Source organism: Vespa mandarinia, chromosome 5, assembly GCF_050613455.1.
Source record: "Vespa mandarinia isolate Hongniang chromosome 5, ASM5061345v1, whole genome shotgun sequence".
Lineage (NCBI taxonomy): Eukaryota > Metazoa > Arthropoda > Insecta > Hymenoptera > Vespidae > Vespa > Vespa mandarinia.
In genome coordinates, this window is record NC_140814.1 from 5787501 (window position 1) to 5810410 (window position 22910).

At 27.8% G+C, this 22910-nt stretch overlaps 4 protein-coding genes and 1 non-coding gene across 10 annotated transcripts in view; 2 read left to right on the top strand and 3 right to left on the bottom strand.

Annotated features, from left to right (window-relative positions):
* The first annotated feature begins 3232 nt into the window (after positions 1-3232).
* Cep97 (centrosomal protein 97kDa) lies at positions 3233-9172 on the top strand. 3 transcript variants are annotated; one of them, XM_085657054.1, is made up of 12 exons: positions 3233-3291; positions 3527-3678; positions 3879-4037; positions 4108-4209; positions 4309-4505; positions 4740-4823; positions 4927-5222; positions 5390-5482; positions 6093-6293; positions 6368-7106; positions 7179-7401; positions 7479-9172. In XM_085657054.1, exons 1-12 carry the CDS (start codon positions 3279-3281, stop codon positions 8061-8063), a joined length of 2844 nt encoding a protein of 947 aa, XP_085513180.1. In that variant the 5' UTR covers positions 3233-3278; the 3' UTR covers positions 8064-9172. The 3 variants fall into 3 exon arrangements, with proteins under 3 accessions (XP_085513180.1, XP_035722353.2, XP_085513181.1); XM_085657055.1 differs by lacking the exon at positions 3233-3291 and adding an exon at positions 3324-3391; XM_035866460.2 differs by lacking the exon at positions 5390-5482.
* A 621-nt stretch (positions 9173-9793) lies between these two features.
* Cyp40 (Cyclophilin 40) lies at positions 9794-11862 on the bottom strand. Of its 3 annotated transcripts, none has more exons than XM_035866609.2 (6): positions 11488-11862; positions 11159-11296; positions 10795-11093; positions 10578-10712; positions 10222-10410; positions 9794-10161 (listed from the first exon to the last, which is right to left on the bottom strand). In XM_035866609.2, exons 1-6 carry the CDS (start codon positions 11570-11572, stop codon positions 9940-9942), a joined length of 1068 nt encoding a protein of 355 aa, XP_035722502.2. In that variant the 5' UTR covers positions 11573-11862; the 3' UTR covers positions 9794-9939. The 3 variants fall into 3 exon arrangements, with proteins under 3 accessions (XP_035722502.2, XP_035722501.2, XP_035722503.2); XM_035866608.2 differs by having other exon boundaries at positions 10222-10476; XM_035866610.2 differs by having other exon boundaries at positions 10222-10476; positions 11369-11862.
* Positions 11863-12123: 261 nt separating this feature from the next.
* On the bottom strand, positions 12124-12195 carry TRNAQ-CUG (transfer RNA glutamine (anticodon CUG)). The gene has a single exon. It is a non-coding gene; the product is annotated as a tRNA-Gln (tRNA).
* Positions 12196-12696: 501 nt separating this feature from the next.
* On the bottom strand, positions 12697-15119 carry Ndfip (Nedd4 family interacting protein). 2 transcript variants are annotated; one of them, XM_035866240.2, is made up of 6 exons: positions 14510-14696; positions 14196-14345; positions 13983-14123; positions 13769-13892; positions 13496-13681; positions 12697-13433 (listed from the first exon to the last, which is right to left on the bottom strand). In XM_035866240.2, the coding sequence occupies exons 2-6, from the start codon at positions 14250-14252 to the stop codon at positions 13330-13332; spliced, it is 612 nt and encodes a 203-aa protein (XP_035722133.1). In that variant the 5' UTR covers positions 14253-14345; positions 14510-14696; the 3' UTR covers positions 12697-13329. The 2 variants fall into 2 exon arrangements, with proteins under 2 accessions (XP_035722133.1, XP_035722132.1); XM_035866239.2 differs by lacking the exon at positions 14510-14696 and adding an exon at positions 14933-15119 and having other exon boundaries at positions 12700-13433.
* Positions 15120-15585: 466 nt separating this feature from the next.
* Ndf (Nucleosome-destabilizing factor) overlaps positions 15586-22910 on the top strand; it is a 32534-nt gene continuing 25209 nt past the window's right edge. The window contains exons 1-7 of the mRNA XM_035866237.2: positions 15586-15697; positions 15799-15835; positions 16738-16826; positions 16974-17100; positions 17324-17428; positions 17581-17772; positions 19244-19417. Coding sequence (XP_035722130.1) covers positions 15663-15697; positions 15799-15835; positions 16738-16826; positions 16974-17100; positions 17324-17428; positions 17581-17772; positions 19244-19417 — 759 coding nt within the window. The 5' untranslated portion in view covers positions 15586-15662. The remainder of the gene's footprint in view (positions 15698-15798; positions 15836-16737; positions 16827-16973; positions 17101-17323; positions 17429-17580; positions 17773-19243; positions 19418-22910) is intronic.

A 22910-nucleotide genomic window follows, 5' to 3' on the forward strand; every position in this document is an offset into this window, starting at 1 on the left:
AATAGACTAAATTTTAGAAAAATGATCGCGTTAACTTTCACATCGATGTAGAAATATGAAATAGACATATATTTATATGATATAAATGCGTTATGTTGGAACGTGTGGTGGAATCGAATAATCAAGGGAACGGTCGTCTATACTCTGACATTCCTGAAACACTAGATACATATGAGAGAGTAAGGGTAGGTCGATACCAAGCACTGGGATACTGTGATGTATGCTGTAAAGCAACTTTATATACGACGCTCGTGTTATTCGATATATTCATTGAACAGTAATTAAAAGCTCTCTACCAGGGATGAAACTTAATGAAATCGACAGAGTAAAGATAATTAAAATTATATCGATTAACGAACTCAGTTTATAATTCAGAAGCCGTTCCCAATGATCGAAACAAAGATCTCGAATTTTTGAATGAAACTATGCGATTTTAAAAAATCGATAGAGAGATCTGCAAGATCTCGTAAAATTTTTTTTAAATTTAATAATTTTTTCGTTTTAAAATGAGAGCAACTGATTGATAAATTTGTACTTTTATCTTTTTTTTTTTTTTTGTTCGATTTTACATCGAACTATCGATCCCAGATAGCAAGACAGACGGCGAAGAAATAGAGGCAATGTCTAGTCTCGTTTAAAGAGGGTTCTCGTATTTCGACAAATCGCTCCCATCCTTCGTTTTATTCGAACGACATTCGGCGTAGTCGGTGCGTATAGGTAAGAGGGTGTTTAAGCGTATGCGACCGGTCGATACCGGCGTTGGCTGCTGGTAAGCCGTGTATCATGCTTTTACGCCACCCTTCCTCTTCGAAGCACCCACCTAATAATACGCTAGACAAGTAGCTCCTACCCTGTTGCTTGGATGAACCAATCTTTCTACATAGTACTACGTCGACGTAATCGGACAGCTAACGAGACACTCGACTAATCGCATAAGACGTCATCCTCAAGCTAACTTTTATTCTCACATTCTTTTATTTTCTGTTCGAGCCTCGATTTTTTTTTTTTCAATTGCTGATATCTAGCAAAGTAGCTATCGTATGAAAATACCTTTGTATTATTTCCCTTCTATTCTTATTGTCAAAAAGAAAGAAAAAATCGTGTATTTGTTAGTACTATATTTAAATTTGTATCAGTGCTAATACATATATACATTTCTTTTTTTTTTTTTTTTTTTTACACGAAACCCGTTAGGACTTTTTTTGGCTTTATTTGCGAATGGAATCGACAGGACGACATGAAATTCGTTTAATCTTCGAATGTCTGTCCATCGGTTTTTGTGGAGAAAGCACCGGCTATGTTTTGCCGGATATCCGCAAATAGTTATTACATAAGAAGAAAAATTAAATGGACGTAGTAACTCTCCATTTGAAATGGAAAACATTTCTTTTTTATTGTTTTACGATCTACGATAATAAATAGTTACGACGGAACCATTTCATTTCTTTTATTCTAAATTAAAATCAAACAATAATATCATCATTTTGTCATCTAATTGTATGTAAGTTACAAGCTTTTTCGCAACTATTTTTATTTCATTTATTTTATTTTTTATTTAATTTTTATTTTATATTTTTTATTTAAACTATATATATATAAAAAAAAAATGTAATTTAGAAAGTAATTATATTTAATTAAATAAACAAGAAGGAAATCACCATTTTACAATTATTTCATTTATGGAAAAAGAGCATATAAATTAATTTTTTTAAACTCATAAAAAAGAAATATTATCTTCAAATTCATATTCAGAAAGTTTAAAGTCCATGCTACTACAATTTAAACAAAATTGGTTTTAATTGCATTACTTTTCATTAAGTAATATTCTAATAAAACCTTGAAATTCAATTTTGGAAAATCAATTTTCTCGAAATAGCGTTTTGGCGTATCTATAAATAGCCTTAATTATTACTTCAATCATTTTTCATATTCCAACAAGTTAACACCGTAGCTCGACCTATATATGCATACTAATGCATTAAAATAATTAATAATTTCGATTAATTTACGTCAATCAAAATAATGTATAGTACACATACCTTACTGCCGTTTAACAACACAATATTATATTTTCCCAAAAATTTGTTACTATTAAAATAAAAATGTTCTATATAAGATCGAATCGAATGATTAAGAAATAAGATGTAAACAATACCGACTGATGGGTAAAACAATGGTCGGCAATACAGAACCCTACTATTACCATTATCGATCGAATATTCCGTAAAAGAAAAAATTACTATTACCGGCACTACTGATGGTTTAACAAAAATTTATTTTACTCACCACAATAATCGGTAAAACAGAAGTACACTATTACCAATTTATTTATCATGTTGCTGATACTGATGCTGTTCAATATCTTTCACTATAAAAATGCATGCGTTCATTGATATAAATATGGAAAATATAAGAACAACTACAATAAAGATACTGCTCTAACCAAGTACATAAAATAGGAATCTACTTTACCATTTATTTTAATCAAGAAATCGTCGTTATCGACTGATGGAAAAACAGGGATCTATTTGCCTATCAATTAGTAATTAAAAAGTGTATTTACAGGCAAGATTTAAGTCTTATTTTCAACTATGCTTTATTTTTTGAAATATCGAAAATTTATTTTTTTTTTTGCTTTGAGGAAATTTATTCCCTTGTCTAAACCATGTACATTTTAAATGTATTCTTTATTTTAATATTTAAATGAATTTGTCGGATATAACTAAAATCTTATATTTTTATTGAAAAGCCAATATTAATTACATATAAATTACCTGCACCATATAATTTTATTAATATTATTCTTATTAATTTTTTTTCATTAGATTATCTTTAGATTACTTAATTTTATTAAATAATTTCGAAAACTTTCTGCAGTTTCGCAACGCCATCTGGATTTTTCGATCGCATAATTTTAAAATCAATAACACAAACTAATCCTTATAAAGAACGTAAAAAGTATATATTAACGACCATATATCTTAACTATATCACAATGATATACATAAATATAACTAATAATTTATAATATAATATAATACATTCCCATATAATCTCATACATGCAGTAGAAATTGTAAATTTCTTATCTTTCACGTATTAATTTTCTTATTAAGAACGTATCCTTTATAGTGATTATTTATAAAATTATATGAATTTAATAATTCAATTGAATGAAATAAGAATTATAAGTTTTAAAAAATTATAATTATGTTATTTCCTGAATGGACAGTGATCGCGAGGACATCTTTATAGCGTCTATGAATTATTGTACTCATCATGGCTTCAACGGGTTAGTGTTTAGTAAAAATTTATGTCTATGTTATTTTGTAAACACCATTTAGAGTTAGAAATGTTTTCACTAGTGTTCTTAAATATTACTTTTTTCAAATGTAAAAGCTTTCAATTGATTTATGGCATGCTAAAAACCTAATTTTTACACGCTTTTGTGCCAAGTGTTTTTGACATTTTACATTTTTCTTTTATGTTTTTAATAACGTTTAATAAAAATAATATTTTACGTTTAGAGTCTTTGGTATGCGATACGCTCGATTTAAGCGGTCAAGGTCTTAAGAAACTTGCTCGATGCCCATCTGATGCTGAAATCAGTACATTAATCTTAGATGACAATGAGCTTCAACGTCTTGATAATCTTGATTCATATCACAGAATTAATAAGGTATATTTCTTATTGTATTAACAAAATTGTCATAATAACACTAAATACATTATACAGTAACATTATAATAATACTAAATTTAATTATGTTAATATCCTTCTTGCTATAAGCTTTGTTATTTGGTATAGTAAACCTGAATTTATCTTAATCATATTTAATATCTAATATGCAACATAACAAAATAAATTAATAAATTTCAGCTTTCAATAGTAAGGAACCAATTACTGCGAATGTATGGTGTATCAAAATTACATAATCTTGTAACCCTTAATTTAGCTAATAATGGTATATTAACAATAGAGGGAATAAAAGATATGATAAATTTACAAACACTGTGTTTAGCAGGTAATAATATAAAGGTAAGTAACTTCATGTTGAATAATTATATATTTTATAAATGATATAATAATGTTAACACAATGATTTCAGTCCATTGAACATTTACATTCAAATACGAAGTTGGAACATTTAGACTTATCTGAAAATAGTATCAGCCACATTTCTGATATTTCGTATTTACGTAATCTTAAGGTATAAAATTTAAATACTTGATGTCTTAATCCTTTTTTTATCATGGCCATTTGCATGTATTTTTACTTTTCTGTTCTTATTATATCTGTTATGTTTTAGGAACTTTTCTTGCATAATAATCGCATAATCACATTACGACAGTGTGAACGCTACTTACCCACCTCATTAGAAACATTTACATTAGCAAATAACAGCATTACTGATTTGAATGAAATGTCTCATTTAGCTAATTTAAAAAATTTAATCAACTTTTCAATTGCTAACAATCCATGTGTTAGTATAACAGGTAATAGTATGTATCCTTTCCGATAGTAGCATAATTCTTGCTTATGTATTAACCAACACTTAGTATGAATTAAATATATTTGTATGCAATTAAATACCCTATTTTTTGATATTACTTATAATTGTTAGAATTTTCATGAAACTTATTATAATATATTATCTGAGATTGCTAGATGCAAATGAAACATAAGTGCTGCTTTTAGTATTAAGTTAATAGTATATTCTTCTTAACACATAGTTTATAGTGGATTTGATTATCATCCATTTGTTATCAATTGGTGTATGAGTCTCAAGTCAATTGATGGTTATGCAGTGGATCCTATAGAAAGGTAGGTATACATAGAAGTACATACATTTTACATTAGCTGATAAAATGAAATATGAATATTAAATAAAATGATCGATGACTTAATGGAATTAATATTTACATAGTTTGAAAGCAGAATGGCTATATTCTCAAGGAAGAGGCAGACAATTTCGTGTCGGTGAGCATGCGCTTCTTGCTCAATATTTAGCATCTGTCTGTCCCCTTTCAGGGGAATCTTTAGAGAATGAAACTGACAGAAAACTTAGGCTAATTTTGAGTAAAGCACAACATCACCAGCAGCAACTCAATCAGCAAAGTGACACAGGAAGTGTACATAGCTTAAGTAGCGTCGGAGTAACTCCTTCTCCTGCTGCTAGACGTAGACTTAACCATAACAGGACAAGTTCTCCAAGAAGGCCTAGTGAGTTTAACATCATCTTATTATTTATATAACGTTATATGCAAAATTCACGGTTTTTGTTAGTAAAAATTACTAGAATTTGCTTTACCATTTTTAATTTATTATAGTAAAATGCAGCAATAGCAATAATATGTACGTACATCCTAGTCATAATCTGTTTTCTCTAGTTACACCAATGTTGACATACTATGAAGATAAATGCTTACAATCACCAAAATTTTATGAGGCAAAATACTGTGTCTGCCATTCACCTTGCAAAGGTACCCTAAGTCAAAGAGCAGATTTTAATATATATATATATTATATATATCTCTCTGGTTATGTGGTACATGTGTGTAGGAATATAAGTAATAAATTAGAAATAATTTATATGTACAAATATATTTAAAATAATCAGGTATTGATAGATTCAAATATTAATCACAAATTTAATATAACTTCAAGAAAAAATTTACAACGAAGTGACATCACATTTACTGTCTATATAAAATTCAATATTATGCATTAAATTTGAAAAAATATTTAATATTAAGTCATTTTTAATTTTTTCATCCTACACACATCTGTATCTTTCAAGCATAGTAATTATTAAGCAGTTGCTTTTTTAGGCTTATAGAGCAAATAAATTTGGTGAATGAAAGCAAGAACAATGTTATAAGCTATCTAGGTGCATTTAACAATATAAAGATCAATATTTTATATAGTTCAACATTTCATCTACATTGTTTCATTGTAGTACGTTAACTTAAATTACTAATGGTGGTTTCATTTGCACGCTTTTGCTAGCAATTGCTAGCTGTATATTATCCGAACGTATTATTATATTTGTAGTTTATACTATCCATTCCTAACATTGTTACATTTTATTAGATTCATCAAGAAACTCTATAAGAATGAGATCACCAGATAGAATGGTTTCCAGTTGCCATACAGATGCTATGGTTTCTTCCTGTCATACTTTATTTAATAATGATCATGAACCATTGATGACACAAAGTTTAGATCCAAATATGCTTTGTAATACTTTGAATAATAAAACAGTAAATAATTCTGGATTAGAAGATATGGAAGGTAAAACTAATAATAAAATATAACATTTTTGATTTGCTCAAGCTAAAATTTTGCAAAAAATTTTTTATTTATAGAAACATCAAGTCCTCTACAAGCTGCTACAAAACTAGTGCCAGTTCCAGAATCTTTAATGAGTCCAGATTTTCGGCCGCCCTCTGGATTATCAAAAGTTTTACCTAAAACTCCACCAAGTAAATTAAATTCACCATGCCAAGTAACTATTCCTGCAAAAGCTTCCACAGATGGTGATGCAAAAGCAATTCCTATAATAAATACAGTAAATCCTATGGCAAAAACGAATCTTGGTGCTTTGAAAGCAAATGCACTTGTAAAGAGTAATTCTGCAACAAATTGCTCTATTGGAAAACCAAACATAGCCAAACCTATTATTACAAATACTAATGGAAAATGTCCTCACAGTGTGAAAATTAATAATTATGTACAGAGCAAAACATTACCTGCAAAACGTAGCACCAAAAGTTCACCCTATCTAGGAAGAAATATACAAAGACCTAAAAGTGCATGTGACAGAAATAAATCTAGCTTAATAAAAAGGGGAAAAGATGGAGATGGAGATAACATAGCACTTAGCAGTGACGAAGATAGCGAAGTATGCCAAGCAAAACTGGATAGCATTAGAAGTAGAGCAATTCAAAGACGACAAGAAGATAGTAATAAAGATCAAGATCGTACAGAGAAAGCAGCAATTTGTATTCAAAGAATGTGGAGAGGTTATCATACTAGAAATCTTAATAAAAAAGCAACTACTATACTAAAAACTATTGAAATGATGAGAACAAATAAATATATTCAGTAAGTTATTACTTGTTTCTACATTAAATAAAAATATTTATTACATCATTAAATACATTATTGATATTCTAGAAAATTATCTACTGATATGGAAGCAACAAGAACTGCATTGGAAAGTGAACATAAACTACAATTGCTACAAATGCAAGCTATTAATGCATTATGGAAAAAGGTTGTCAGCTTACAGCCCGGAGGTAGTCGTGAAAATGCGAGTAATGAAAGTGAAACTACTATACAACCAAATGCAGATGTTGTAACAAATCTAACACAAACATGTAATTTATTACATACTCAGGTGAGTTAATATTATGCCAATATTAATATCAATTCATATGATATATAATAAAAAATAATTTGGATATGTGTGTATAGGTACAACAATTACAAGATTCAATGTCGGAAATAAGACGGTGTATGTCAAGTATGCAACCAAAATCAATGCTTGTTGATAATGGAGTTGCAACTCAAACAGAAATTTCAGCTGTTCATACACCTGCTGGTGAAGAAAATACATTTCCTTATGCTAGACCTAACAGACCTCAATCTTTGGCAATACATCAAACAATACACGAGGGGAATGAAAATAAAAGCTTTGCATCTAATTTAGTAGATAGTGTTCTTAAAAAAGTATCACAATCGACCGATACAACTGATGATGAAGTAAACACAGATATTTTAAATTCTAATGAAAATCAAGAACTTCTTAATTCCAATGAACATCCAGATATGTTCAAGAGCTGTGAAGAAATCGTAGAGCCAGAATTTAAAGATGTGGTAGATAGTAAAATAACAAATGAATATGAAGGAATAATTGATAATACTGAGATCAGTGGTGAGGTCTGTGAAGAAACACTGTGCAAGGAATTACATAATCTTATTGAAACTGAAAATTCTGCAGATATGGAGAAACAAAATAATACCAACGAATTTCAAAAAGAAGCATTAAATGCTGATTAAATGTGGTGAATCCTATAGAATATTCTACAATTGTATGTCTCAATAATAAGCTACAAAAAGTGAAATTAATTTTTTGAAAATATTGCTCTGTGTGCAGAATGATTGATAAATATGAAAACAAAATTGAATATTGTAAATAATTGAGATAAAAAGCTCCTAATCATAGCCATAATGACATAAGATATGTGTAGTAGTAAATCGATGTATGTTCAGTAGCAGCGCTTTTTTTACCATTTTTAAAAATGAAGGAATATCGATCAGGAATTAAAAAGCTGCCACACGTCCTTTTCAATGATATTATGACATGGTTAAAGGAAAACTAAAAATATATACTTATAAGCAATTATCATTGATCTGCAAGTTTAATTGCACTTATAAAGCAATTATGGAAGTTTTCCGTCCATGTATTTAAGTACAGGACATTTTATTAATGTACAAAATAAGCATTCCTAGCACTCAGTATTAAGGACCTCTTTTCTTTTAAAAAAAATGTTATAAAAAATCTGATTGTGTGTACAGGAAGAGCAATTCTGCACATTTGACATATTGATGGCTAATGCCTTTTGTCAATTTTCAGAAATAAGTAGCTATTGTGTATATGAAGATAGAATTTTATTCATATAAACATTTTTCAAGTTAAAAAATTAGATTTAACAAATTTATAATTACTACTTATTAATTATTTATATTTATTTAATATTATTGATTCCAATGATGACAAGTTAGTATTATTATCATGAATGAAATGAATGGATTGTCAGTTAGATAGAGACATAAGACTTTTTTCTCTAGTCAATAGAATATATAGTTCACATATTTAAGCATATTACTTATTAATTAATTATAGAATTGTTATGTAGGTATGCATGTTATATTGAAAATTAACAATCGATATTATATCAAGCAATAGAATTATATTTTGATTTTAATAATCTAGCATTAATACATTTTTGCATATCTGTACACTTTTAACATGATGATTGTAAGCACATAAATATAACAAGCAAGCACTGCTTTAAAGAAATATATACTCAGAAAGAGTGTATATAAAAATTAGTTTTAATACTTCACGAATCTCATTTTTATATATTTTGAGGAGTTTCTTTAATGTGACCATTTATAATTTACTGTATTGTATTAATTCAATATGATATAAAACATTAATTCACAATATGTTATTAATAAATAAAAAAAGAATGTACATGGATCTGAATATATATAAAGCGATAAAATGTTAAGAAAATTTTCCTCGGTGAAATAATCTTTATTTTATTCAGTTTATATTTTATTTATATTTTTACTATGATATGTTAAAAATAAAAAAGATCTTCACATAAATTGTCATAAATATTATAAGTAATATTAATATAAAGCAGTGTGCGCTTTGTTAAAATTATTCACTTGCTTTTCTATGTTTTGAATTGCATGGTATTAGTTCACTATACAAATATAATCTAAAGTTTTAATATACAGCATTAACTCAAACAGACACAAATGAATAATCAAAGATCAAGAAAGTATATGAATTTATAAACATAAAAATTTGTATTTATTTTACACCCCAAATATTTTATTTACTTTGTAATTATACAAAGCACCTACAATTTACTGAATTGTAGAAGTTGTGTATGTACACAGCACTTATTTCTTACAGACTATTTATTATTATATTTATGATTACAAGTATTTCAACAAGTATGCAAATTTCTTTATATGATAACATTCATGTTTCTTATAGTCAAAAAAAATTATGCAATGCGGATTTATCTTTTTATACTAATTTGTACTTCAGACACATACCATAATTGTCATGTTTGTATTCATCACTATTATAAATCCTATTATCTTGACATAATATATTATTAAAATTACTATATTAGTTTTTGAACATTCTTTGACAGGTGGCTTTTTCTACTGCTAAATAGGAATTCATTACTTTTTTTACTTTCTCAATTTCTTTTAAAATGTCTTTATTGTTGGGACATTCTGCAAGTGAATGTTTTAAGTCTGCCAAACCAGCCTCATATTCATTTAAACCCATGTATGCTTGTCCTCTTCGAAAAAATGCCTTACCATTTGATGTATCTATTTCCAAGACCTAAATATTATATTAAGATTAAATATAGAATATAAATAATTTTTATATCAGGGAACTTACCTCATTACATAATTTAAGTGTGCTGCGATAATCTTTCTTTTTTAATTGTACAGCAGCTAGATTTAACATAGTTGTTACTTTAAGACCTGTTGCAGAATCACCTAAAGTGTCAGGCATATCAGTCAACTTTATCATCCATTCATAATAACGTAATGCTTTTTTATACTTTCTGCCTGCATCTATATAATTCTTCATTGAAAAATAACTGTTTCCAGAATCTTTTATTTTTTTAATAACCTCTGAGACATGCTTGTACTACAAATTTTGGTAATTACCAGAGCTTGATAACTTTATATAAAATTAAATAAATGATGAAAAAATGATATCAATTATATTTATATAAAATAAATACTTACAGTTAGTTTATCAGTGCATAATGCATAATCCCAGTCTTCTGGCCAAGGGGTATATATATCTTCTGAACCATCATTTTCTTCCAAGTTCCAATTCTCTCCTCTTTTCAATTCTCCACAATTAGTTATACAAATTTTCTGATAATAACAATAATAATTTTTATATAATAATGAAAAAATATAAAATAATATATAAATAATTATATCGTAAGAGCATTACCTCAATGGGCAGATCCTTAACAACTGGTACATTGTTAATTTCTATTACTATTCCCATACCTTTTATAACTTTGCCAAAAACAACATTGGTATTATCCAAATGTATGCAAGGAACAGTAGTGATAATGAACTGAGAACTATTGGTATTAGGGTGACCTTCATTTACCATACTCAATAATCCACCATGCGAATGTGAAATTTGAAAAGATTCATCCTCAAAATGAGGACCATATATACTTTCACCGCTAGTTCCATCAAAATTAATAATATCTCCTCCTTGAATCATAAACTGAGGTATCACTGAAATCAAATTGAAAAATTTAATAAATAGAAAAATATGTAATTTGAAAATTAATACTACATACCCTTATGAAATATCGATCCTTTGTAATGTAATTTCTTATTATTAATACCATTTCCCTTTTCTCCCGTACACAAAGCTCGAAAGTTTTCTGCCGTTCGTGGTGTTACATCCTTAAATAGTTCTATCACAATTCTTCCCACTAAATCAGTATGAAATCACCAATATATAAGTAACACTAATGTTACAACTGTTAAAAGGTACAAATATTTACCAAGCATTAAACGTACGAGAACGATTTTATGTAAGACAGTCAAATAATTGTTAATCGCGCGCCATAGAATGAAACAATCTTCCTTGTCCCAAAATTATTTAATTTCTATTCCCAAGTACCTTTTTCTGTTCCAATAGCAACATCTAGAAACACTAATGGATTTTTTTCAAACACATCCGTTTGATCCTCCAAAGGACGTTTCATGTTTCATTTAGCTAATTAACAAAGTTTATGATAGAACTTATCATATGCAATTTTTTACAATTTCCATAACATCGATAACCGTATTACATCGTAAGAATCAGCAATTATAAGCTAATATTACAGATAAGTTATAAGATAGACATAACATTTTATGGAACTCAATTATCGATAGTAAACAATTTACACTGACTGTCGAATTGACAATTTAATTGGAATTCAATGATTGAACTTTTCCCGTTGAGTCTGCTGAATCATGGACGAAGTTGATCCACTTCGTCGATGAATATCACATTGAATTATTATTACTTTTCTTTTAGTAAGGCAGATGGCAACATCATCGTGCAAACATAATTGAAAAAATAATTCTAATATGTAGTTAATATAAATTATAATGTAAATTATAATTCAATGCATGCATAAATTTTGATTTATTGACTTTTAATTTTGCATTATAGATTATGTATCTAATAATCTTTTACATCATGTGAATTACGAATTACGTATTTTGAATAACAAATCACGAAAAGAAAAAAAAAAGACACAGGTGGCAAAGGTCCCACCGAGATTTGAACTCGGATCGCTGGATTCAGAGTCCAGAGTGCTAACCATTACACCATGGGACCTTCCGAATTGTCGTTGTCTAAATTGTACAATAACAATTTTCTATATATTATTTTGTAAAAATAAAAGTACCTAATTATGTAATTGTGAAGTAATATATTTAAAATAAATTATATTTCAATTATATTAATTTTTAATGTGTTTCTAATAGATGCAAATTAATTTTTTCCAAAAATATAAATTTGTTTAGAAAAAGAATTAAAAATAAAGATATGATATATTTTTTCTTTCCATCCTTTTGTCTCTCTCTTTCTATAATGAATATATATTAATGAAATTTTTGAGAAAATAACGAATAATGCAGAACGTTATGTATAATAATAATAATTTTTAATATATTGGTGTATAATATTAATACCATTAACCTATACATATGAATTCAACAAGAATTCTGTCTATATATATATAAATTATAATAATATATATGTATATATATATGTGTGTATATAACATATAATATATATAATATATATTAATATATATAATATATATTATATATATAAACAAGCAATTGTTTATTAGGATGTTATTATAAGAATCATATATAGTTGAATATCTATAAACTATCTAGTGCTAGTGTGTATTACACAATATCACTATCAAAAGTTTTTCCCTTTATACTTAATAATATTTTTTATTTTTTCAATATTTCTTTCTAAGCAATCCTCATACAATTCGGCCATTAAACAATTCTTTCACTCATAATATCATACTTATGAGAAATACTTTTATTTATAGCACATATTTATCTATTGATATCTTGGACAATATTGCACAAAACAATGCACAAATAATTTGTCTTTTTAAGCATTGTATGTGCTACTTGAACAATAAAAATGTACAGATTTTTTTCTACTTTATAACAATGGGTAGTGTGCGCAAACTAATTTTTCTTTGACTTCCTTGCTTTATTAATTTGCCTTATTACACTTATTTATTATTCTTGCTAAGAAGTGTACTTGGCAAATTATTTTGAAAATTTTTCTGTACTAGTTTATTACGATTGATTAATATAAGAGCTATATAAAGTATTGATTTTAATGGGTGTCGATTATATATTATACAAATACAACCCCAAATAGAAATGCTGCTTTTTTTTCTAAAGCCAAGATGGGTAAAAGTGCATATTTAAAAACTTAATAGAAAAACAATAAGCGTTCCTGCGCACTACCAGAGAGTAGTCTCCATCCACGTTTAATATTCAAATATTGGATGATGGCGCGTACACAAATTAGAATACCTATAATGTAAAAGTTCATTAGCATATGATCATTTAATATAAAGATTATAATTTATACTAACCAAATGCCATTATCAACCACCATAGCCATGAGTTTTCTCGCGAAGCAAGATCAGTAGAATGTTTAACAATCAATGTCCATTTTGTCAATGAAAGGCCAAAACCAGATAATGCTCCATAACGAGAAGCAATTGTATGACAGAAGCACATCAAAAGAAGAAATCCAATCCAGTTGAATAAGAAAGCAACTGTAAGAAAAATTAAGGTAATGAATACAATATTTTTATAAGTATAAAAAAAAAAGTTAAAAGAAAAGGAGTGAAAATGTATTTTACCCAAGAATGCAGTAAAAAACATAAAATCAGTGCCAAGCAATCCGCTTTCTGGATCTCCTTCTGCAGCCTCTGTGTCTATAGCAAGAATTGTCAGTGGTTGTTGTTGAGGTCTAATACTACCAGGCTGTAAAAAAGTATATACAAAGATCATAATGATTAAAAAGAAATGAAAACATTTATTATAAGATTTATGAAATAAGAAGAATAAGCTTACCATGTGTATTTGAGGATGAGGTTCTCCTTGTAATGTTTTTTCACGTTGTACTTCTTCATAGCTAGGTAGTTTTGTAGCTACCTCGTAAGGAGGTGGCGCTGAAAAATCTGGTTTTGGTGGTGGTATTTCTTCAACCTCGGCCTATTATAATAATAATAAATTATTTAAAATTCATATTATATTATGATATTATTGAATGAATAGATATATTACCATTCTAGTTGTAACAGTAGCCTGGGCCATAGATGCGTTGTTGGAATGACCAAGCATACCTCCTTGTATGGCAGGCAGTGTCACAGTCAGCGAAGGTACTTCGTTACGTGGAGATGTTTCACCATTTGTATCATCATTTGTTTGGGATGGCTAAAATATTTTATCATAATATTCCACAAAAAAATTGAAACTTAATCCCTATATATGAAGCAATGAAATATTACTTTCACTTTTTTTTCTCTCTTTCTCATAAAAGTATCAGCAAAAGAGAACACCAAATAAAAGACATCAATTGTAAAATTATTCCAACGCACCTGTATGTTCTATTTGCTGTCTTTAGTTTTTAATTTGAATCATAGAAATATGATCATAATCATTTACTCGTTTATAGGAATGAACTTTATGACAGTGTAGGCATGGAAATTTTTATTTTATTATAGCAAAACAAGTGATAATCAACGAAGAGCAATGTGTGCATTTTTTACTTAGTCAACGCGTGTATTTAAGTTCTGTGAAGATATTTTTAGGTTTTTTTCTTTTCTTTTCTTTTTTTTCTTTTTTTTTTCTTTTTTTTTTTTTATTTTTTTTTCTTTTTTTTTTTTTTTTTCAATGCATTAGGCGAAAATGTAAAGATGTTCATCAAACGACAATGAAGCACAAAGCATCACGAGGAGCGGAGTGATGTGTCCTCAAAAGATGAAATATTTACGGTGTCCCGCAACATTCATAACACGTACCATATTGTAACGAATGTTACTATCCATTCCCAATCAGATTTGCACGAAACTTGTTAGCAATACTGTAATTTCGTGCGGAAGATGAAAATTATTTTTAATTACGATAAATGCTGCTTGCAAAATAGGAAAAAATTCTCACAATCGATGGCTGACAGCTGGTAAGATTGCAAGCGCCGTGAATCTTATATTTTTTCTGTATTCACGTCTATCATTCTTTCTTAAATGTTTATCTCTTATATTTTTTTCTATATACTGAAAAAAAAAAAACAACTATTCTCATGTATACCAGTTAATATCTGCCATTTTTATAAAATATCATACATGTTGCAATAAGCTTAGTTTAATTGAAAATAAATTGAAAATCATTTATATGTTTCATATACAAACGCATTTGTACGCATTGTAAACGAGACTTTAGGACGGGACTGTAGCGTACAGGAATTCAGAATGTTACCGGAAGTTTACAAATTAGGAATATTTACATGTAATTTCAATATTTTTTAAACATTTTCAATACATATACTTTATTTAAATGTATTAATTTAAAAAATTTTTTAGATGTATGAAAATAAAAAGCGACTTAGTCGTGAAGAAAAAAAACAGTTATGCATTTGACTAGAGCATAGAGGAGGGGATGATTTGGATTACGTCGTCGTGCACAAACGACGCTCTCCTCATCAGTCAGTCGCTTGCGGTTCGTGAGCGAAGAGATAGTGGTTATACGTCGATTATGTCTGAAATGTACAAACTAGGTGATTTGGTATGGTGTGTATCAATTGAGTGATAAATTGTTCTATCTCTATATCAAGAATCTGTGAAACTATTTTGAAGAGTGATGATTGATCGTTAATTTTTGTAAATTTCAGGGCGAAGATGAAGGGATTTTCACCGTGGCCTGGCCGGGTAAGTCTTTGGAATCGGTTCTTCGGTAACGGTTCTCTGACTTAATGTTACATATCGTATCCAGTCGCGCGCGCCACGAAGTCGAACGCGCCATCGTTATTAGGCGGGATTTTCTACGACTCATGGGTTTTCTGCTAATATTTTCACTTTTTTTCATTGAAAATCGACATATTTTTGATACATTTTATATGGCTATGAACGTTACCATGTTGCTCATTCGTCTTACGTATCTCCCGCCACACCCGACCTTCGAATTCAAATTGGCGCGCTAGTTACAAAAATATAACCTAAATTCGCTTCTCCTTAAGTTCCCCCTCCTTTTCCTCTTTCGCGGACTGTTTGTCTTTATCATGGATCTCTATGATGTTTGCAATAGGAATACGACATATCCATCGTATTCTACTTTAACACGTGATTGAGTAATATTTTTCTATTAACTTCGAAACATTTGCTACATGTTTTTTTTTTTTTAAATTCGCAATAATTCTCATGCGTCTAGCCACCTATATGTATTTGCGCGGGAACTATGAGGTTCCCTAATTCATTTATACGTGTATGTCAAATTTATTTATTATTCGTCTAATTTTCGACATTTGTAATAAGATTTTGGAATAATAATTACAACAATATTTTTGTATAATTATTATTTATATAGTAATAAAATGTTAGATTTGCTTTCATATAATGGATAGGCTATTTCTTTTAATTACAATGTGTACAAAAATGCTTGTATAAAAAAGGTCTGTGTCTCTTTAATGAACTATATATTTGCAAATTTATAAAATATTTATCTGTAGAATAAGTTAAATGAAGCAAAATACATGATAACTTTTATGGTAGTGCTATGATGCAATCATTGGGACATACTTTGTCTTATACTAATTTAAACGTGATATCCGAAGGTATCCATTCCTTCGAAGGATTTGAAGAAACCAGGAAATACTAAGAGAGGACCAGTACAATGTATTTTCTTCTTTGGAACTAATAATTAGTAAGTTCATGTTTAAGTTCGTTGTTTTTTCTTTTTATTTATTTATTTATTTATTTATTTTTTTCTTTTTTTTTTTCATTCTTTATTTCTTAATAGTATTTTCGTTAGTTATGTCAGTCTTTACATTCAAAGATGCATTTCTTCTAGTGCATGGATAGAAGAATCCAATATCAAACCATACCAACAATATAAAGATACTTTGGTAAAGTCAAGTAAGTCTATTGCTTTTAAAGATGCAGTGGAAGCTATAGAAGAATTTATTGCCAAAGGAGAGGTAAATTTATTATTTAAGGTTTCTTAAGTTCTTCCAATAATAATTTTCATATATTCATAATTTGATATAATAGAAATATATTTTGTTCGTTATATACTGTCTTTAAAATTCAAATATTAAAATGCTTTTGTTATTCCATATTAGAAAATTTGACTTTTTTAAATAAATATTTATCTATATGAATAAATAAGACATCTTGTGTAAAAATATTTATATGCTTTAGGTTTTTGAAGATGGCTTAGATCCAGATTCGTTATTTGACAGACTGAAAGAAGACACGTTATCTACAGAAAAGAAAATAGTTACAAAAATACCGAAACCACGCAAGGTGAGATTTTGTATTAACTCTGTATTTTTTATATTATATATTTGATTATCCCTTTTGATTTTAATTATGTTGCACCTTTCAATAATAGAGGAATTTTTGATTTGTTAAATGAAGATTTTGTAATTAAAATTTCAAATGCACTATTAAAATAGGAAACACCGAAAGCTAAAAGACTGGATAGTGGTGCCAGTGACACACGTCGTCCAGCCAAAAAACAACGCAGAGAATCCAGTACAAGCAATAGTAACAGAGTCGGCAGTATTAGTCCTGCACTAAATCATTCTACTCCTACTAGGAAGTCAGGATCAACTCTTCTAAACAGGCCAGCCAATATCACCAGACCTGTAAGTTATTATATTATTTTTAATCAAAATAAGTTTCGTTTTCAATCAGTCGCAGATATAATAATTTTCAAGAGATTATATTTAATAGATATTAACAGTGTTAATTATTCGATACCTTTATACTTTCCTAAGAAACTAATGAGAAACTTAAAAATTCTCTTTCCTTTAATTCCTATTGGGAAGTATAATATAATTAATGAATAATTATTCATAATTCTATATTTGCAATAATAATTGATTTATAAATAATATGCGACTGTTAATTAATACTTTTATTTAACTAAATATAATAAAAAATATCGTGGATAACAATTTATACAAATTTCATAATTGTGCCTATTTCTTATGTTTTCTATTAATTTCATTGAATGATTTTTGATTAATTCTGTTTTTAAAGATAATACATAATTGCTACATTAATATAGTAATATTGATTTTTATAGTTACAGCATAAAATAATAGATTTATTTTGCTGTTCATACAAGGTTTTATATAATCTCAAATTAAAAATAAATTAATATTTTATTAGTAAACATTATCTATATGAAAATCTTTAAGTAGGTAATTTTTATAAATTATAGTTAATTAATTTTTATATGAAATAATGTTCATATGTATATTTTCACAATTATACGTTTATAAAAATATCATATGAAAGTTTTAAGATAAAATCATCAAAATTATATCAATTAAAAGGAATGAATAGTCCGTTTATCTTTCCTTTTTTTTTTCTTTTTTTTCTTTTTTTCTTTTTTAACTTTTGTGAGGTTTTACGATGTATTAGTTGTTCAACTTATCAAAGATAGTTAAGTACTCAGTCTTGCAAAAAATTTACGAAAATATAGTATAAAAAAATTAAACATACTATATGTTTAATTATAGATACATGTTTTATTTATTGGCAAAAATACTACCAAATTAATACAAATGAGAAAGAAATATAATTTTCATAGATGCATATATATATATATAATATATACATGCTATATTGATTGCATCAATAGTGAGTACACACTACTAATACATAGTTCTTCACCTGAGGCATGATGCAATTTTCAAGCTACTATGAAGTAAATAATGCACGTATTTACGCTAACATTTTGTTAATGTGTTAACAATTTATACGATGTTTATTCATATATTTTACGCATTTCATATAAATAATTGAAATTATAAGTAATTTTCTTCCTTTATAATGTGCAATATAAATATACGTACAAATCCATTAAATATTTATTTAAATTATTTTTATTAAATGAATCTTACGTACTTGAAGTATAGTTATTTAATATTTCAATTTTATAATAAAATTGTAATAATGATAGCAAAAAAGAAAGATTAAGATTAAAAATAACATTTTTTTTTTCTTTTTTTAAATTTCTTATTACTTTTACTTCCTTTAAGATATTCTTTAACGAATGATTTCTCGTCCTATTTGAAATTTAATCGTCTGTTACACTTTGTGCAACAGGTAACACCACCTCTAGATGTTGAAACATTATCTCAAACACTCAAAGAGAAGAATATCCTTCCTTCGAATTTGAAATTTGGTTTCCTCGGTTTGGGAATTATGGGCAGCGGCATCGTAAAAAATTTGATCAACAGTGGGCACAGCGTGATAGTGTGGAATCGAACGCAAGAAAAGGTATGTACCTCGTGCGCCATTTTTTCTTTTTCTTTTTTTTTTTTTTTCTTGATAACACAGATAAACATAAAATTAAAAAGGAAATTTTTTAACGAGTATTAATGATATATATATATATATATATATATATATATATATATATATATATATGTATATTTTTCAAAGGTATAATTAATGCATATAACTAAAATCAACTATATCAATGAACTTATGATGGTGATAACATTAAACATTTCACCATGAATATGTAATCATTATCGTTATAATTATACAGTAAAATGGTAATATTTTCTATCAATTTCTTCATCTTCGCGCTCTATCGCGTGGGCGGGTAACACGTATTCAACGTTGAACGTTCGAACATATTGATAAGCCATGCAGATTTATTGGTCCAATTAATAAGAATTTTATTCCGAAGATGTATTGGGTCAGTACATCGAACTTGAAACGATTATGTAAATTATATTTTTAGAAACAAGAGTGAATTAGCGTGCACATTTTCTAGTGCAGTGCTTGCTTGTCATTACTTTATCTTAATCGTACAAACCTCGTTGCTACGTATCGAGCTTCGATTTTTTTTTTTTTTATTTTTTTTTTTTTTTTTTTTTTTTTGGGAGATGGTATTTTTTTTTTTTTTAAAGAAGGATACTGAACTTTGATAGAAAGAGAGGGAAGAGGGATGTTTAAAAACAATAGTTTCGTTATGCGTGTAAAGTAATTATATTTTTACGATTAATATAGTCTATATGTATATATGTATATGTATATATATATATATATACATATATATATATATTTATTTATTTATTATTTAAATCATATTGATAATTGACGAAAAAATGTCTGAGATTTTTTTTTGTTCTCGGAAAAAAGTTATAATTTATCATATAAAAGAAAAATATGTTATCTTAGAAAATATTTTTATATTGATAATATATATATATATATATATATATATATATATGTGTTTATTTGTAAATACGCAATTAATGGATCTTTCTTTCATTAAAAAAAGATAAAGATATTTCATTGCCGATGTTATCCCAATTTTTTGTTTCATCTCGTATTCTATAAATTTACTCGTACTTTTATTTGAAGTAATAGAATAAATAAAACTCCGAGAGTTTTCAATAGCCATGCTCGTATCGTTTTATCATTCGTCGTGTAAACTATAAATGATGTTTAGGTTGTATACTCGATATATCGTTTTAAAGACAAATTTTATCGAAAGTTATTCTTTGGAATTCGGAAATGATATTTTTCTAATAATAGAATTTCACTGAATATCCTAAATGTTCTTTAGAAAAAAAGAAAAGGATACGCTTTATTTTTTTTAATAATATTTTTTAAGTTCTTCAGTACGATGAACTTTATTATTATTTATATTTTTTTATACATACATTCAAAGAACTTTCTTCTATTATGTATATATATATAAGTTTATGTATATATCTATATATACATATACTTAAAGAGATTAAGAGCTAATTAGATAATTAACTCGCGAGTATTTGAACTTAACGATTCAAATGTCGAGCGATGTCGTTCCATATTTAATAAACATGGTAAATAAAAATTAATGTCGTTAGTTAGGAACTCAATCGATTACATATTGCTAACGGGTTCATTTGTTATGACTTAAAAAAGATCACAGTATTAGGAAAATATTCGCCGTATTTTGTATATATTTTTGTATATTACTTTAGTAATATCTCTTAAAGTTCTTTCTTTTTGAGTATCAAGCAAAAAAAAAAAACATTCCAAATGTACGCACATAATTTGTACGCCTAGTTCTTTTAATATAATAGTTTTATATCTGTTTTTATTGTAAGTCATGAATCGTATATATGTGTATGTACATATATAAGTAATCGCGCGAGAGTAGATACGCCGCGTATACTTATCATATAAATATTCCCATATCGTACGCATTTGTAGCTAATTCACTTTTAAACTACCAATAATTATTAATGTTTAGTCGGGTGCATGTATATCTTTCGTTAAGGCTCTGTGAATAAAATGGCAATCGTATAAAAAATATACATGTTAGGAAGCATAAGTACAAGTTGTGGCCTTGATAGATAAGGGCGATCTCTCTTTAAATTCTATTATACAACTATTTTTTAATTGCTTCGTTTAAATGTTATCTTTCTCCTCGTTCTTACGATCTTTTTGCTTGTTTTTTCTTTTTTCGTTTTGCTTTCTTTTATTTATTTATTTATTTTTTTTTCTTGTTTTTTTTTCTTGTTTTTTTTTTTTTTTTTTTTTTTTTTTTTTTTATCAGTAAAGAACATGCACATTTACACAATCGAACAAAATGTTGAAGAACGCATTGATCTTACTTCTTTTTCTTTCTTCTACTTCTCGATTTCATCGTTTTTATGCGAGTATATATGTGATCCGAATCGAATTATTCTTTCTCATCAAATTGTATGGAAAAAAAAAGTCGAGAAGAGAACGAAAAGATTAAATTTTTATTATTGACGATCGAAGAACGTGTTTCGTTTTCTTATCTTCCTCTTTTATTTATTTATTATTATTATTATTATTATTTTTTTTTTTTTTTTTTTTTTTCTTTTTATTTTTCATTTTCTTTTTCTTTGTCAAATGCGTTTATCATATTACATTTCATCTGGTTGTGGTTCAGAATTAAAGTCGAACATGATAGAACGTTTCTTATGCGTTTATTATGAGAGAAAAAGAAAGAATGATATAGTGTTTGTGTACACACACACACACACACACACACTTTTTATGATAGTATCGAACGACCAAATCGGCGAATATTGACTACGTGTAGTGCCATGACTATATTTATATATATATATATATATATATATATATATATATATATAACACTAAAGAGTGTAAACCATAGAACGAGTCGTGTATGTGTGTGTGTATATGTATGTATGCTGTATGTATATGTGTGTGTACGTTTAAAATGCAAGGCTTTCCCTAGATTTACGCTTTCTCTCTTTCTACCTCTTTACCCCTCTCTCTTTATCATAAGCTTCTTGTCATCATCGAGTTATTCTACTATGGTGAATCTTTCTATGTGTAGTTATGTACACTATTGTTTATCTTTCGACTTTCTGCTCCCATTGATCTCTCTTTCTCTCTCTCTTTCTCTCTCTCTCTCTCTCTCTTTCTCTCTCTCTCTCTCTCTCTCTCTCTCTCTCTCTCTCTCTCTCTCTCTCTCTCTCTCTCTCTCTCTCTCTCTCTCTCTCTCTCTCTGTCTCTCTCTGTCTTTTTCTCTTTCTCTCTTTATATCAAAGACGATAAAAGTTTTATCTATCTCTTCTTCTTGCCAGCCGTTGAGGCAATCTAAAAATAATACGCGGCTAGGATCGCTCTTCGTCGTCGTTGTCATTGTCGTTACGTTGTCGTTACGTTGTCGTTGTGTCCGTGACGTCTATTCGCGTAATCATAGCAAATCGGTCCTTTCCTCTGACGAGAAATTTTCTTTGCCAAAGAACCAAACATCTACGAC

What these genes read in the sequence shown, in the direction of transcription:
- Cep97 (XM_085657054.1), top strand. An exon ending in AGAACAAATAAATATATTCA is followed by an intron (nt 7,107 to 7,178) that starts GTAAGTTATTAC and finishes TTGATATTCTAG; the next exon opens with AAAATTATCTACTGATATGG. An exon ending in GTAATTTATTACATACTCAG is followed by an intron (nt 7,402 to 7,478) that starts GTGAGTTAATAT and finishes ATGTGTGTATAG; the next exon opens with GTACAACAATTACAAGATTC.
- Cyp40 (XM_035866608.2), bottom strand. Translation starts at nt 11,572, where the DNA reads ATGAAACGTCCTTTGGAGGATCAAACGGATGTGTTTGAAAAAAATCCA. An exon ending in TTAAGGATCTGCCCATTGAG is followed by an intron (nt 10,713 to 10,794) that starts GTAATGCTCTTA and finishes TGTTATTATCAG; the next exon opens with AAAATTTGTATAACTAATTG. An exon ending in CACTTAAATTATGTAATGAG is followed by an intron (nt 10,162 to 10,221) that starts GTAAGTTCCCTG and finishes TATAATATTTAG; the next exon opens with GTCTTGGAAATAGATACATC.
- Ndfip (XM_035866239.2), bottom strand. Translation starts at nt 14,959, where the DNA reads ATGGATAGTAACATTCGTTACAATATG. An exon ending in CTACTGTTACAACTAGAATG is followed by an intron (nt 14,124 to 14,195) that starts GTAATATATCTA and finishes TTATTATAATAG; the next exon opens with GCCGAGGTTGAAGAAATACC. An exon ending in GTGGTTGATAATGGCATTTG is followed by an intron (nt 13,434 to 13,495) that starts GTTAGTATAAAT and finishes TTTACATTATAG; the next exon opens with GTATTCTAATTTGTGTACGC.